The sequence below is a fragment of the Lissotriton helveticus genome, chromosome 5_1 (assembly GCF_964261635.1).
Source record: "Lissotriton helveticus chromosome 5_1, aLisHel1.1, whole genome shotgun sequence".
Lineage (NCBI taxonomy): Eukaryota > Metazoa > Chordata > Amphibia > Caudata > Salamandridae > Lissotriton > Lissotriton helveticus.
The window spans coordinates 100,767,763-100,785,684 of record NC_136065.1 but is presented as its reverse complement, the minus strand read 5'-3'; the positions used below and the strand labels follow the sequence as shown (position 1 = coordinate 100,785,684).

At 45.9% G+C, this 17,922-nt stretch overlaps 1 protein-coding gene across 1 annotated transcript in view; it reads right to left on the bottom strand.

Moving 5' to 3' along the window:
* LOC144754220 (E3 ubiquitin-protein ligase TRIM39-like) overlaps positions 1-17,922 on the bottom strand; it is a 206,223-nt gene that overhangs the window by 38,863 nt on the left and 149,438 nt on the right. Inside the window, exon 5 of the mRNA XM_078641807.1 lies at positions 10,493-10,542. Within this exon, the coding sequence (XP_078497933.1) occupies positions 10,493-10,542 (50 nt within the window). The remainder of the gene's footprint in view (positions 1-10,492; positions 10,543-17,922) is intronic.

Here is a 17,922-nt window from a genome sequence, read left to right as displayed (position 1 = left end):
GAGTCCCTGGACATTTTAGGACTCAAGACCCCACCGAGCCCGGGAATTGAACCCTGGTCCCGGGCTGACCTCTGCTTCCAGGTCTGCCTCCTCTAACCAGTGAGCCACACTTCTCCACAAATATATCTATTATATATAGCTATAGCTCAGTGCTACTCCTCTTTACTTATCTATTACCTTACAGAGCGGAGTGTTGTGGTTTTTGCTTCCCACGCACTACTGGGTCTGTGGAGTACTATGGATTTAATGTGAAAGGAAACACTTACCTTGATTGAAGGGACCCGTATTAATTTGTTCATTTACTTTTATGGATATATGATGAGGTGTTCTCCCTTGGACTAATTATCAGATTCCCATTTCCTTTGGGCAGCCTGCCTTATCCATGGTATGCCTGTGGTTAGGTTCAAATGCACAGATCTTTATGAGAGATGGGGTTTGTTACCTTTATGATTGTGTTCTATGTTTTTTCCAGGTTAACATGGCTGTGTGTGACGTGTCTTGAGACTATATCAAGCGGATGTGGTATTTCAGTTTGAAGCAGGTATACTATAGTTTTAGCGAGACCATATGAGAGTAGCTTGGTACTTCATGCATTGTTTATATATATGTCTTTTGTTGTTTCAGGTTCCCTTACCTTCTGTTCCTTCCCTTTCCCTCACCTAATGGCTCGAACACTCTTTCACATTTAGAGTGTTGGTGACGTTGGGAGGTGGACCATTATTTGCGAGAACTGGGTTCTGTGGATCGCAGCCTGACAGAATTACGCGCCCACGAAACCTGCTCTGCCCGATCCAGTTGTCGGTGATAATGGCTTCCATGGAGGATGTTCTCCAGGCTTTAGTTCAGGTCCAGCAGGAATTGGCCTCATCTAGAGTAGAGACGGCAGCTTTAAGAGAAAAGGTAGACAAAATAGCCAGAAATCCATTTGATTTCCCATCCCAATCCTCCAATACAGGTTACTGTTCCGCCACCCATCCCTCTGGCTAGCCCTGAGAGATATTCAGGGGATCCATCAAAAACACAGGTGTTTTTGACACAAATCATGCTACACTTTTCATGTAAGCTGGCTTCTTTCCCCAAGAACCACTCACGGGTGGCTTTTGCCATAGCATACTGTTGGACCTGGCCCTTTTGGCAGGTTCACCCTGAAACTTTTTGCTTTTGCCTAGCTGTAACCTGGTGTTGGTGATTTTAGGTCTCTGCGTACTTTTTCACTGTGGTCCAGTGTAAAGTGCGTGCGCTCTCTGAGGGCGTGTGTGAGATTGGCCTGCCCTCCCATAGAAATGCATGGGGAATATGTATGACCATGGTAGTTCCTGATGTGTGGGGAGTGCAGGGTCGAGTTTGGTATGTGCGAACTCGTGAGATTGAATGCTGCGTGATGTGTGCGGCTTTTATGTGCCTAGAAGTGCCACTTCTAGAAGTTGGTGTGTCTGTGCAGTGAATGTGCTGGCTTGCGATTGGCTGGAGCTGGCTGGTGTGCCTGGCTCTGGGAGTCAGGATGGGTATGCCCCGGTGGTGAATGGGGAGATCTGCATGTTGATGGCAGGGAGGGGCTGCACCTGGGACCTGAATAGGGCTGTGCTTTCCCTTCACAATGCTGGCTCCGCCCTCCGTCCATCACCACCCCCTTTTGTACCACATTGTTCGCCATAAGTTGGCAGGGTATGCTCAGACGTGAGTCCCTTGCTTACTTTGGCATTGGATTCAAGCAAGCCGGGCTGAAGACTGCTGAAATGCCAGAAACCGGTCCTCGGAAGCTTGTTTCCGGTCCAGTGAAGGCATTGCCTGGCAGTTCGGGCTGGACTGTTCCCATGAGGCACAGGGTCAGACTGTTATGCATAGGGCCATGTTTGAACTGGGGTGGCAGAGTGGGCTAAAGAACGGTGATGGATTAAACCCAGATCTGTTGACTGGATGTGAGTGTTTGATTGGTTCAGATGCTCCGTCCATCACCACCCCCTTGTGTACCAGATGAATGTCAGAAGCATACGATTACTCACAAACCCACACAGTCAGCCACGTTGTTGTTTCCACTGGTGGTGGCTACTGCATTCATTAGGAAAGTACCATGACTCCGCAATGCCATTATAACGCATGGCATTACCTTTTATATGCTTTTACTAAGCATATAAAATTAAACTAAATTCGTTGTAAATGCATGAATGGTAAAAGCAAGTTTTTTTTAATGTTTGGATAAGGTAAGTATGGGTATAGGGGTATATGTTTTGGGGTACTGAGGTATATGTTTTGGGGTGTTTGGGTATTTTAAGGGTTCAGATATAGTTTTGGGTTATGGGGTACAGGGGTAGTTTTAGGGTTTAGGGATAGGTATGGGTTTTGGGGTACAGGGGTATTTTTAGGGTTCAGGGTAGGTTTGGGTTTTGGGGTACAGGGGTATTTTAAGGGTTCAGGGCTAGGTTTGGGGGTACAGGGGTATTTTTAGGGTTCAGGGGTAGGTTTGGGTTTTGGGGTACCTGGGTATTTTAAGGGTTCAGGGCTAGGTTTGGGTTTTGGGGTACAGGGGTATTTTAGGGTTCAGGGGTAGGTTTGGGTTTTGGGGTACAGGGGTATTTTTAGGGTCCAGGGCTAGGTTTGAGTTTTGGGGTACAGGGGTATTTTTAGGGTTCAGGGGTAGGTTTGGGTTTTGAGGTACAGGGGTATTTATAGGGTTCAGGGCTAGGTTTGGGTTTTGGGGTTCAGGGGTATTTTTTGGGTTTAGGGATAGGTTTGGGTTTTGGGGTACAGGGTATATTTATAGGGTTAAGATGGGTTAGTGTTTAAGGGTGTTGGGGTATTTTAAGGAGTATGGGTGGGTTATGATTATGGGGTGCAAGGATATTTAATGTGAGCAGGGCGGACACCCGGAGCTGGAATGTACAGAACCTGGGAAGAAAAAACAATGAAATATTGGGGACAACGCTTGCTTTTTCCCCTCCGTAATCCCGCCCCCAGCACACGCCCCCGCCCCCAGCACACGCCCACAGCATATGATATGAGACATGGCATGAAGGGCGGAATGTACCACACGCCCCCAGCGTTTGTCACGCACACAGCACAACGCAGACACGCCCACAAGGGACTACTTTGCTGGCACGGTTCTTTTACCTTTTAAATGTATATGGTGGGCGTCTGCTTGCCTATGTCCTTCTGCTGCAACTGCCCTTTCCAACGCTGTATTGGGTGTTGTGATTGGTGCTGTGGTTCCTGAGATTACCCGCCTCAAAGGTTTGGGCTCTCTCTTTATTATATTAGTACGGATTGTTAGACCAAGTGAGAGATGCCAAGATATACACAAGGCTAGATCTAAGGGGGGCATACCACTTAGTACGAGTTCGAGAGGGGGATGAATGGAAGACTGCCTTCAAGACTCTTTATGGGTTATACGAATATACTGTGATGCCGTTCGGCCTTTGCAACGCCCCGGCGGCATTCCAGTATTTCCTGAACAACGTCTTGAAAGAGTTTGTGGACACATGTGTAGTGGAATGTACAGATGATATTCTTATCTATTTGGAGGAAAAAGAAGTACACATGCAGCATGTTCTCAAGGTTTTACAAAAACTGAGGGACCACAGGCTTTTCTGTAAACTGAGTAAGTGTGAATTTAGTGTGTCTGAAGTGGAATTTTTGGGTGTCATGCTTTGTCCAGAAGGCTTACATATGTCAGAAAGAAAGGTACTGGCTGTGCAAACGTGGCCTACTCCCAAATGCGTGAAGGAGGTCCAATGCTTCCTGGGATTTTCAAACTACTACCGTAGGTTCATTCTCCATTTTTCCCAGGTGGCTGCGCCTCTGACACGTTTGCTTAGGAAGGGAGTAACTTTTCTTTGGTCCAGAGAGGCGGCAGAAGCCTTTGTGTTTCTTAAAAGTGCTTTTACTTCTGCTCCAGTACTTGCTCACCTGAAACCTGAGTTTCTGTTCATCGTTGAGGCTAATGCATCAGATGAAGCAATCGGGGCTATCCTGTCACAAAGAAACCAGAACACAGGTCAGCTCCATCCAGTGGCCTATCTGTCAAAGAAACTGAGTGTGGCAGAAAGGAACTACACAATCGCTGAAAAGGAGTTGTTCGCGATCAAAAAGGCTTTTCAAGAGTGGAGGCAGTATTTGTGGGGGACTGCTTTCCCGGTCACAGTATATTCAGACCATAAAAACCTCCAATATATGAAGACAGCCCGACATCTCACTCAGCGGCAAATGAGATGGATGCTCTTTATTGCCGAGTAGGATTTCCTGATTACCTTTAGACCTGGGGTGGACAATCTAAAAGCAGTCTCATTGTCCAGACAGGATGTTTCAGATGAATCCAGTAATAAACCTGCTTTGGAAGCGATTGTGTATCCTACAAAAGCGACTTGTGTGATCCATGCCGAGAATTTCTTAGATAAAATCCAACAGGCGAAAGGACAGGATGCTTGGGTGTCTTGGGTTACTAAGGAAGGGGGACGTACTTTGAGACAGGGTTTGCCATTTGTGAACAACAAATTGTATTTGCCCAATACCGATCTGCAGAAGTGGGCTTTTGATTAGTGTCATGATTCCCCATTAGCCGGTCACCAAGGAGTAAGTAAAACCCTCCAGCTAATGCAGTGCCATTTTTGGTGGAAAACTGAGAAACAAGATGTGTCCAAATGGGTGGGGCAGTGTGAAGATTGTGCCCGAGCAAAGAATGAGACCTGTAAGAAGAAAGGCAAGCTTAATTCCCACTCCTAAAAGACCTTGGCAGAACATCAGCTTAGACTTTGTTACTGGATTACCGGCAGATCAGGGTAAAACAGCCATATTGGTGGTTATCGATAGTCTCACCAAATTGGGACATTTCATCCCATGTGTGAACCTTCCCACCGCAGGACAAACTGCACAGTTGCTGTCGACTAATATCATTTGTTTACATGGAGTGCCAGAAGTCATTGTGTCGGATAGGGGGCCGCAGTTCATTGCCAGATTCTGGCAAATATGGTGTCAAGCACTACATATTCAATCCGCTTTCCACGAGTTTCCACCCTCAAACTGGTGGGCAAACGGAAAGGCTAAATCAAACTTTGAAGAAATACCTCCGCTGCTACGCTAAGGAAGCCCATGAGTCGTGGGTCTCTCTGTTGTGGATGGCGGAAGTGGCGTACAACAATGCTTGGAATAGATTGGTGGGCGTGTCCCCTTTTTGTGCTACTTATGGCTTTGATGTCAGAATCCTTCCTGTTCATATTCCGGAGGAGGTGGCAAATCAGCCCACGGTCATGGGGCAAATGCAGAGATTGCAATTGGTGCACAGAAAGGTTAGAGACCATCTAGTGAAAGCCAAGAGGGAATACAAGAGATGGGAGGATCATCACAGGTCGGACAGTCCTATATTCCAGGTGGGGGACAGAGTATGGCTCTCCACCAGAAACATCCCGTTCAAACTGCGTAGCATTTTTCACACTCGATTCATTGGTCCTTATGTCATTCTGAAAAAGGTCAACCCTGTGGCTTTTAAGCTGAAGCTGCCTGGTACGCTTAGAATCCACCCAGTATTCCACTGTAACCTGTTGAAACCTGCTTTGTCTGCCAGACGTCGTGCCCCTCCGCCGGTGTTGCGTGATGGGGGATTCGAGTACGAGGTGAGAAGCATTAAGGACTCCAAACGGAAGAGGGGTGTCCTGTGGCATCTGGTCTCTTGGAAGGGTTATTCGGCTGAGGATGACTCTTGGGAGCCGGTTCGGAATGTGCATGCCCCTGCGGCCGTTCGCTCTTTCCATCGTAGATTCCCTGCGAAACCTGGTTCTAGGAGGCGCTAGATGGGAGGACATACTGTCAGGGTACACGTAGCCGCGCCTGCATTATAGGTGCAAAAACTACAATTCCCATGATCCTCTGGGAGGGGGGGGGGGGGAGGTATTTCTTCCACTGGAGTGCACTTCCTGTTGCGCGTAATTCCGATTGTTCCGGTGATTCTCGTCGTGCAGGACGGAGTTCGCTGCAGGTCTAGGATGCTCCTGTACTCTGCGTTCTGGTGCCGTCTCGCTTCCTTCAAGGTAGGATCCATTCTGGCTTGATGATAAAGCGCTGTGTGTCCTTCGCGCTACTGTTCTTCGTGCTCTGAACTTCTTCAGCACTTTCCTAAATTCTTAGGGTGGAGTACGTGGTGTCCGACTACGCGTGGCAGTCTTCGTTTTTCTTCTGTTTCCTCAATTTCTGAAGCGGAGCGCTGTGTTACTGGAACCACGCGCTGCCGTGTTCTTCCTTGATGTTTTGTTGGACACAAAGTATTTATCGTTATTAGGAGTGCATTGGACAGGACGCTCCTGCGCTGCCTGGTATTTTGCATTTCTTCATGTTATATGCGGAGCGTGGAGGTGGACGTAACTACACGCTACCGTGTGTACATTTCTGATGTCAGAGACACTTTCTACTAGAAACGGAGCGCCGTGGTGGAGTAACCATACGCTCCCGTGTTCCTAAGGCACCTTACATTTATCTGACCACAATGTTGGTGAAGGAACACCTACTAGGTAATCGAGGGGGTATTCACATTCTCTGTACATAGACCATAACCACATGAATAATGAAATACAAGAATGGATAGAATCAAATAAGAAGCAATATCCGATGATCCATAGAAAAATTGTACAATTTATTCAAAACATAATATAATCATAAAACAATTTTTTTACAAAACAATTTTTATGCCATTAAGACCATTTTAAAAATGTGACAAATCACATGAGAGAACATAAAATTCTTGTTACAAAGTTGTCGACGCAGCGTTTCGGTTTTTAGGATAAGACCTTCATCAGGACAAGGTTCTAGTTCGAAAAAAACATACAATTAGAAACAATTACTGGTTTCATCTCTTTTTTTAAAACAACTACTACATCAATAACACAATTACATCATCAGTCAATAACATATTTCATTTATTGGTCTATAACTTTTCTGGCATGGCATACCCCTTCTTTATATTCATTAAACATGTGGTGCTGGTATTCGGAAGGGATTGGAGCGCTGATACTCACGCGCTTCTAAAAGGGAATACAACAAATGGCTGCCCTTTTGGGAATATCCATGTGGCATATAGTTACCCTGAGCCCATATTTGGACCAAAGTTCTTAATGCAAGTTGGGTTTGGGGTGTCACCAATTTATAACTAAGGAGCAAAGTTATTTTTCAAAATACATTTCACTCCCTATGATGTTGGAAAGATCGACCAAGTTAATTAACAAGTTCACTTAGTTAAGGCACAATTTTCAATTACCTTTTGTTGTCTATATCTGTAATTTGTAGATTGATTCCAAATTAACACCATATAGAACGATTATTTGCTCAACATATTTCTTTGAGTTGAGGCGCTGTATTCTTCATTGAGGGTATGCGCATCTGTATCATTAAAGAAAGATCAACATAGAAGTCTTCTATATCGACTCTTGGTGGACTAAGATATTCTATTTTACACAATATCAGCGCTCCAATCCCTTCCGAATATCAGCACCACATGTTTAATAAATATAAAGAAGAGGTATACCATGCCAGAAAAGTTATAGACCAATAAATGAAATATGTTATTGACTGATGATGTAATTGTGTTATTGATGTACTAGTTGTTTTAAAAAAAGAGAGATGAAACCAGTAATTGTTTCTAATTGTATGTTTTTTTCGAACTAGAACCTTGTCCTGATGAAGGTCTTATCCTAAAAACCAAAACGCTGCGTCGACAACTTTGTAACAAGAATTTTATGTTCTCTCATGCGATTTGTCACATTTTTAAAATGGTCTTAATGGCATAAAAATTGTTTTGTAAAAATAAATTGTTTTATGATTATATTATGTTTTGAATAAATTGTACAATTTTTCTATTGATCATCGGATATTGCTTCTTATTTGATTCTATCCATTCTTGTATTTCATTATTTATGTGGTTATGGTCTATGTACAGAGAATGTGAATACCCCCTCGATTACCTAGTAGGTGTTCCTTCACCAACATTGTGGTCAGATAGGGACTTTCCCTTTTTTCTCTACTTCACAACTCCTTGTCCCAGATTGGACACATAAGGAGACCTCCCTCTTTTTTGAAAAAAGCCTTACATTTATCAGCATCCAGAGAGATAGGTGCTGGTGTTTTCATTCTATGAAGCTTGGTTATAGCTCAGTGCTACTCCTCTTTACTTATCTATTACCTTACAGAGCGGAGTGTTGTGGTTTTCGCTTCCCACGCACTACCGTGTCTGCGGAGTACTATGGATTTAATGTGAAAGGAAACACTTACCTTGATTGAAGGGACACGTATTAATTTGTTCATTTACTTTTATGGATATAAGATGAGGTGTTCTCCCTTGGACTAATGGTCAGATTCCCATTTCCTTTGGGCAGCCTGCCTTATCCATGGTATGCCTGTGGTTAAGTTCAAATGCACAGATCTTTATGAGAGATGGTGTTTGTTACCTTTATGATTGTGTTCTATGTTTTTTTCCAGGTTAACCTGGCTGTGTGTGACGTGTCTTGAGAATATATCAAGCGGATGTGGTATTTCAGTTTGAAGCAGGTATACTATAGTTTTAGCGACACCATATGAGAGTAGCTTGGTACTTTATGCATTGTATATATATATATATATATATATATATATATATATATATATATATATATATATATATATATATATATCCACACAGTTGCAGGACACCCAAATTGAAGCAGCCACACAAGGTTATAAATCAGCACTTCGTTTAATGGAGGTGGGCTGGCAGCTTAAGGAACAAAAGGTAGCGTCATTCAAAGTCTCTCCGCCAGACGCGTTTCGAGAGCAACGTGCTCTCTTCCTCAGTGGCGTGTGTTGAGATGAATAGCAGCGCCAGCATAATACGCCCAGTTTTATGGATCACCTGCCCCTCGGGGCGTGGCACACACCACAGCATTCTGGATGCTGTAGTCTGTATAATTAATGTCCCAGTGGATGCGCTCGCTATTCAATATTAAACAACTTGATAGATATATATATATATATATATATATATATATGTCTTTTGTTGTTTCAAGTTCCCTTCCCTGCTGTTCCTTCCCTTTCCTTTCCCTCACCTAATGGCTCAAACACTCTGTTTCACATTTAGAGTGTTGGTAACGTTGGGAGGTGGACCATTATTTGCAACAACTGGATTCTGTGGAGCGCAGCCTGGCACTCCGATACAGATGCACCTACTTAGATACCCTCTCAGAGACTTATGCACCCAGTCAGAGACCCACTGAGACTCACAAGCCGAGTAATAGACGCTCAGCCAGAGTCACGCACATACATATCCACTGACATGCAGAATACAGGTGGATCAATTGATGTAGTGTGTGTGGGAACTTCAGGAAATGGCCACACCCAGATGCATTGATGCTGCATTTACCCAAAAATTATTTCTTGCAGTCCACAGGGCTGGAATTGATTAAAATAATAGAAATGGATTTAGAGATGTGAAGGAGCCATGGAAAAAGACCCCGATTATATAGACAGTCGTTGCCCAAGAGAGTGTGCAGGGGGGCAATAAAACTGGCAGCAATCAACAAGGTATAGCAGGAGATGAAGAGCGTTGTCTGGATTTTGTAAGGTGCAGGGTGTAGCAGCAGTGAGGAATGTGGGCATGGTTTAGGAGTACCCACAGTTATTTATACATATTCGTGTCCATTCACCTTTGCTGGGAAATACACTTTAGTTAAAGCGGGTGACAGAGGTGCAGAGAAGGCGTCGGATGGGCAGGCCAGACAACCAATAGGTTGGGGGTGGGCACAAGTACCATCTCAGGGTGCTTTCTGATGGCGGGCTCAGGGGAGCTAAGGATAAGGCTGCGCTGCCTTTCAGCTTTGTTTGCAATATAGAAATACCATATACATGCATACATATAATCATATTAGTAGTTGTGGCAATAAGACGAAGGTGTGCTCAGCTGGCTCCTAAATAAAGTGACTTTCTGTCAACAATCGGGTACCTGTGAGGATTCCCTCCGAAACAAACAACTTCAGAGTTACTTTTCTCCCCCCATAGGGAACATCTCAGAATACTGCAGTAATTGTGTAACCTGAAAATACTGGTCTCCACAGGATCAGTATTTCTAAGAGCAAAATTACTGCAGTAGAATTTCTTAAGATCCAAGGAGGGAAGCAAGAATCAAACAGGAACCAGGTCAGTAGATCTATCAACTGTGGAGATGTTAGATGTTGAAAATAACTCACGATATTTCAAAGTCATGCAATCCCAAACGTGTTGTAAACTTCTGGATACGTTAGAAAGTAGAGCTACAAACCAATCAATTGGACTGTGATTTGAGAACTAGTGCCTATTCTAATTAAAAAAATAACAATTTATTTTGCCTGTACGATTTTGAGTTTAACTGATTAGTAGTTGGTCTAGGGCTGTGTGTATAGTTAGATGTTTTGCTCTATCGGCATGTGTGAGCAGTAGATGAAGCATATAAGTGTAACAAACAATGTCATTTTCATCAAATATCCATAATAAACCCAAATGTATTTACCTTTATAAATCTTGAACAACTCTGGGCACTGAGGCTTCACATCATTACACCTGAAACACACATACATCATGTTGGTCTAACAAAAAACCCACTGTTTACAGGATAACATAAGGAAACCCACTTACACCCAGTTATTAAAAATATAATGCTGTAATCACAGAAAGTCCTATGGACCAGAGCACAGTGTGCGTTACTATTACACAAAATCATTAAAGCACCAGCGATACATGGGAACCCAGTTACAACCTGCTGGGTAGTGACTGGGTGAGGATAACAGGTGAAAAACCAACTAAAAGTGCAAGACACCATAAACCAGGGCCACGCTGCTTACAATGAGGAAGGGCCATAGATTATAGCCAATACAGCCTACAATGGGTAAAAAGAAAATTCAACAACTCAATTTAAACTGGTCCAATTTCATTATTGTCATATGACCCGCCTGACTCCACTTAAAATAAACAAGGTGTATACAGGGAATTCTCTACAATACCCAAGATCCCATGAAATAGCTGAATTTATGAGTATGAGGTGGCACTGTCCTTCGCAACAAGCATACTAGTCTAAGTTAGAGAGAAGGTTTCCTCGGTGCACTGGAAGGCTTCCTGAGACTATATCCAGTGCATGCAGCAAACGAAAAAATGGAAAGATGAAAATAAAGTGCAGTCCATTAGGGAATATACTAGTAATACTTTAAAATGTCTTTAATTGTGTGTCTTATTATTGATCTCTAGTTTCCGGCACCTGGGAACCTCTAAAGCCTTGCACCTTGGAGTCCCCGAAGTTTTTCTAAAGTCAAGGACTTTGGAATCCCTCAAGTCCTACATCTTGGAACCTCTGTGGTACTGGACCTTGGAATCTCTGTAGTCCTGCACCTGGGAATCTTCCAAGTCCTGAAGCTTGGAATCTGTGTTTTCCTGCACTTTTGAGTCTCGGAATGCCTGCTGTAGCACAGAATATCTGAAGTTCTGCACCTGGAATCCATGAGGTGGAGCTTACTGAACTTTCTGCATTCCTCGGTTCTGATTTCTCTGCAGAGTAATAATTATTTTTTTCTGGTTATCTCACTACAAGTTTTGTACTTTGGCTTAGATCCATATGACTTCCTCAATGCTTTGTCTAATACCTCAATCCAGTAATTCCTTGACTTTCTTTCTCTTTCTTGTTTGCAAGCATTCTCACATTATGCAACAAACTGCTCCCAGGCACTGTCCCATGAAGTAATACTGGGTAGGTGACCCCTCTGCTGTAACCTAAAACTGCTTCCAGATGACTCTCAAACGACAAGCAGCTATCCACTAAACTATAGCGCCACAGAAGGAAAATGCTACTTACCAGTATGCATCTGTTCTTGGCATGTAGAGCTGCAGATTTGTATACTTTTGCATAGATCGCCATCTGATGTTGGACTCGGATGTTTGCAGTTTGTTTTTGTCTTGGAAGAAGTCTTTGTAGTAAAGAGGTAGGTCACTCCTCCCTAGGACTATAGTGTGCATGGGCATCTGCTCCATCTTTAGATTGTTTTTGCCACAAAGGGTTACAATGGAGTAGTAAGAAGTAGAAAGATGTTCATGTGAATGTATCTAAATAAGAGTAGGAACAAAGATCCAACGGCGGACTTCAAGTGCCGCACCAGTCTCAGTGTAATCACCCCAGGTTTAATCAAATGTCAATTTGTTGGGTGGTGTGCACAACCTGCTCCTGCAACCGGCGTTGAAAGCTGCAACCCGCTTACTCTGGAACCAAAACCAGTAAAGCAATGGAGAGGTGCACTACCAGGGTATAGTAGTATTCAATAATGAAGCACGATCAGCAACTTCGTTGGTATTGTCTTTATTCAAAATAGATCCAAAAAAGTTGCTGCTTTGCAGATGTCATCTAGAGGAATGTTCCCTAAGAATGCCACCATAGAAGCCCCTAGTTTGCATGTGGAATGAGCTCTAGGGGAAATGGTTAGCGTGTGTTTGGCTTTGATATATCATATTTGGATGCATTTAATGATCCACCTTGCAATTCCTGCCTTTGAGATGGGATTGCCTTTATAAGGTGGAGAGAAAGCCACAAAGAATTGTTTGGACTTTCTAAAGGATCTTGTTCTTTCAATGTAGTAGAGTATCACTCTTTTAATGTCTAACGTGTGAAGGGCTTGTTCTGCCACAGAGTCTGGTTAAGGGAAAAATACTGGGAGTTCAACATTCTAGTTGAGATGGAAGGCAGATACCACTTTGGGTAAATATTTAGGGTTAGTCCTACAAACCACTTTGTTATGATGGATTTGTAAAAATGGTTCTTGTATGGTTAATGCCTGGAGTTCACTTATTCTCCTGAGAGATGTGATAGCGACCAAAAAGGCTACCTTTCAAGTGAGGAACTGTAGTTCACATTTGTGGAGAGGTTCAAAAGGGGGAACCACAAGTCTGGGAAGGACTATGTTTAGGTTCCACACTGGAGAGAACAGGACTCTGGGTGGACATATTCTCTTAAGTCCTTCCATAAAAGCTTTGATAGCAGGGGGTACTCTAAACAAAGACTAATGTTGTCTGTTTGTAGATAGGCTGTTATGGCAGCTAGATGTAGCCTAATAGGTGTATATGCTAGGTTACATTGTTGTAGATGCAAAAGATAGCAGATAATGTTCTGAATAGAGGCATCTAAAGGATCAACTTTGTTGTTTGTGCAATAAATGACAAATCGTTTCCATTTTGCTGTATAGCATGCTCTGGTGGTAGGGCGTCTAGCCTCTTTAATGATGTTCATACAGTCTGGCGGAAGATTTAGGTAGCCAAACTGTTAGATTTGGGGGTCTCTAGCTGGCAGAGGTAGGTACCTCTGACCAAATAGGGACGCTTGGGTCTAGTCAGGGTAAGGGGGTACACTCCTAAAATAACCCCTGCTCACCCCCTTGGTAGCTTGGCACGAGCAGACAGGCTTATCTCAGAGGCAGTGTGTAAAGCATTTGTGAACATATACAGTAACCCAGTGACAAGACTACAGATGTACACAACACAAGTTGTAGTATAAAAACAAGTATTTTTATATAGATTTAACACAAGACCACAAACAACAGAAATTCACAATACTGCACTTTAAAAATGGTAGCATTAGCTTAGTTCTCTCAAGAAGTAAAATGCAACACTTTTTTAGGAGTTCAATGTACTTTTGGATGCGTAACGCTATACAACAAAAGTGTTGCAGGGAAGGTGATGAGTCGGTTCCTTACATGCAAGAACGGTGATGAGTCCCTACTGATGCATAGGGGATGCGTCGGTTCTTCTTGGCGTGGGGAGGTGATGCGTCTGTTTCTTACTGTGCTTCCTTGGCGATGCGACCAGCAGCACCGTTATGCGATGAAGATCCGGTGCAATGAAACAAAATTGGCGTCTTCTCCTTGATGCGACACTATGCGTGCATGCCAGACGGCCGAGCGGCGACTCAACAATTCTTCTGAGCCGTGACATGCCCTGCGTGACGCTTATTCGGTGATGCGAGGCGCTTCGGCGATGCGATGAGACAGCTGCAGCGGCGACACCCTTCTTCAGTGATGCGACAACATCAGCTGCGGCAGCGACACTCTTCTCCGATGATGAGACTGTCTGATGCGACGGTGACACTCTTCTCCAGCGATGTGAGGCGCTTCAGCGATGCGAAGCGACTGTGGCAGCGGTGACTCCCTTCTTCAGTGATGCAACGATAGCGGCTGCAGCGGTGACACGCTTCTTCGTGAGTCGTGCTTCCAGCTCCTTGCGACACACAGTGCCTCAGAAGGCCCAACACATCAGCAGGCACTTCAAAAGAACTCTTGAGGAGCTGGTTGGTGAAGTCCCTGAGACTTCAGCAGGAGGCAAGCTCTATCACAAGCCCTTGGAGATCCTTCACAAGTTGAATGAAAGTAGCACAAAGTCCTTTCTCCTTTCTTTGGCAGTCAGGCAACCACTTCAGGCCAATCCCCCAGACAGCACTCAGCTTAGGGTTAGTCTCTTCCTCAGTTGCTCTGGTTCCTCTCCTCAGCAAAGGTTTCTTCTTTGTTTCCCAAAAGTGATCTAAAGTTCTGGGGTTTGGGTCCCCCCTTTTAAACTCATTCCCTTTCTTCTCTGAAGGCAGAGAGACCTTTGCCTAGTCCAAACCAGTTCTGGTCAGTCCTGGAGCACTCTGTTTACATGACTCCTTTTCTTTTGACATTGTAGGCCAGGGACCTCAGACGTACCACAGGAGGTGGAGCCAGCATTGTGGAAGGCAGGCACAGCCCTATTCAGGTGCCAGGTGAAACTCCTCCCACCAATCTACATGTAGATAGCTCTATTCTGTCCTTTGTTGACTCACCCTGTCTCCTAGAATCCCCCAGCCCCTGTCACTAAAACTCCAGACAAGGAATGCACAACCCAGCAAAGGCAGGCTTGAATAGTTAGGCGAGAAAATACCTACTTTCTAAAAGTGATATTTTCAAACACAGAATGTTAAAACCAACTTCACTAAAAGATGTATTTTATCATTCTGTGTTCAGGCATACTAAACTCGATTTTCCACCTAGTTCCCTGAGTCAGTTAGGATTATAAGATGTTATAATCAAACTGCCCACTCTGGAATAGGGGGAACAGTTAGCCTTGCAATAGTGAAAAACGAAAATGGCTGTAATTCACTATCAGGACATGCCACACACATCAGGGCATGTCCTACCTTTTACATACAATGCACCCTGCCGTTGGGCCTACCATAGGGGTGACTAATATGCAGAAAAGAGAAGGTTTAGGGACTGATAGGTGGATGCACTTGCACATTAGCACGGCAGCACCAAACTGCACACAGGCTCTGCAATGGCAGACCTGAGACACATTTTACAGGCTGCTTCTGTGGGTGGCACAACCAGTGCTGCAAGCCCACCAGCAGCATTTGGTTTTCAAGCCATGGGCATATGCAGAGCACTGTACTGCGGTCTGAGAAGTAAACCAAACCAGCCAATCATGGAGTCTCTAATCCATACATCAATTTTTATTAGGGAGAGCATATGCACTTTAGCACTGATCAGCAGTGGTAAAGTTCCCAGAGTCATAACACCAACAACAACAGGTCATACTAAATGCAGGAGGAAGGCAAAAAGTTTAGGGATGGCCCTGCAAAAAAGGTTAAGTCCAACACAAACTCTAAGACCTCAGGTGCCAGATCGCAAGGTTGAGTTGATTGGGATCTAGATGTCTTATCTCTCCATGGTTCGGAGTAAGAAGCTTGGGTGAGAGATGTGGTTTAACTGATAGTTCCAATAGGGTTGTGAACCATGGTTGCTGTGCCCATGTTGGAGCAACCAGGATCATTGTGAGGGAATGCTGTTTGAGTTTCCGAACTACTAACGGAATGAGTGGGAGTGGCGGAAAAGCGTAAGCAAATTTGCCTGACCAGTTCATCCATAGTGCATTGCCTTTGGACAATGGGTGTGGGTACCTGGACGCGAAGGTTGGGCATTTTGGTGTGTGGCGAACAGATCTTTTTCTGGGTGGCCCCACATGTGAAAGAATGGAAGAAGAACTTGAGAATATAGTTCCCATTTGTGGATCTGCTGTGTTTAACAACTGAGCAGATGTGCGATTTAATTGTCTCATCACTTACCTCACTGATTAGCTCCTTTAGTTGTAAGCTGACATCCTATCCTATGCTGATGACACAGATTGTCGTGTCACTGCGGCCAGGCCAGGGTACTGAATTAGATAATCAGTTCCACAACTGTATGGAAGCTGTGGGGAGATGGAGGACACAAAATTGCCTTAAATTAAATTCAGGCAAGACGGAGGTTATCCTTTGACGCCAATTTTTTGACCCCTAATCTGTAGCCAATAACACCAGGCACTCTTCCTACACCCTCAAGGAAGGTAAAAAACATAGGCATCATGATAGATGACAGGCTGGGGGGGCGTGGCTAAGCACGCAATGGCGGAGGACGCACTGGAGTAGAGCTCTGAGATAAGCTCCCCTTCCCTGAGCCGTTTCTCCGTCAAATTGAATCGTAGTCTCCCGAAACTGCAGGCGGACCTCCCCGGAGCCCACCACGGCAATCTGTCCGACTCTCGAACTGTGACCCTGACGAAGCAGACCCCGGCCTGTCCTGCGACTCTCCTGCGGGACCGGGTGCCTCCTGGGCGGCGGAGCGACCACGGGAGACCGAGGCTTGGACCTGACGCACAGGCCCCAACCGGCAGGCCGCACCGCGCTGTCTGAGGCCCGCTGGACGGCAGCCCCCGCACCGGGGGCAACCACCGGGGGCTCGGAGACTGACCCGCCTTGACACAGGACACCGGCGGCGGTCCCGGACTGGGCGGACAACGGGGGTCCGCCGCTCGCATTGCTGCCTTCAGGTGGCTGCTGCCCCGAGAGTGGGGAGGCCCCGCCGGACTTACTGGTGACACACCCGGAGCAGCTGAGGTGCAGAGTTCGACCCCGGTGAGGCGCTGGGGGGGCGGAGGCACTGACCGGCGGAGGCCCTTTCCCGGGAGGACACATAGAGACCAGATACTCCCGGTGAGTCCGACTCGCGTCCCCCGGCACGGAGGAACACACGAGAGCCCAGGACCCATAGAGGGGCAACCAGCTACACCACTGCGGGCGGCGGACGGACTGCCCTCCTGCACAATCGACGGCGTCGCCGTGGACCTGACCCTCCTACGGGACAACCACAGGAAACTATCCGACCGGACCAAAACCCTGGAAGGCGCGGTGAAGGAGATTGAGCCCAAGATTGCCCAGACAGACAGGTGCAGGATCTCCTGAACAGGGTGGAGTTCCTGGAGGACAGGGCCGAAGATGCGGAAGGGAGGGCGAGACGCAACAACATCAGACTCGTGGGAGTCCCGGAAAAATGGGAAGGGAATCACCCCGCCCAGCATGTGGAAGACTGGCTCAGGACCCTGCTGCCCGAAGGCACGCTGTCACCCCACTTTGTAGTGGAGCGCGCACACAGAGTGCCGACGAGAGCCTAAGCCACCGGCGCTAACCCCAGGCCACTGCTCTTCAGGATACTGAATTATAGGGACCGGGACGCGGTGCTGCGGGAGGCAATACGACTGGGAGACATCCGCATAGACAATGCGACGGTCATGTCTTTCCCGACTACACCATCCAGGTGCAACGCCAACGACATGACTTCATGGAAGTAAAGCGGAGGCTGCGCACCACCGGCCTCAAATACTCCCTGCTCTTCCCCGCAAAACTAAGAGTGGTGGCGAGAGACAACACCTACTTTTTCAACACCCCCGAGGAGGTCAGTGAGTGGCTAGACGGGGGCACGGACACGGCACCCAAACACCCCAGAGGAGGGGAGGCGAGGCCCAGGACACGCGGGCCACGGCGCCGCCGCAGGCATAAAACTCAACAGTCCCAGCGGACGGAGGAGGGGCCGCGACACTCCCCCCCCCCCCCCCCGATGGACCAGATGCTCCGGGAACAACGAG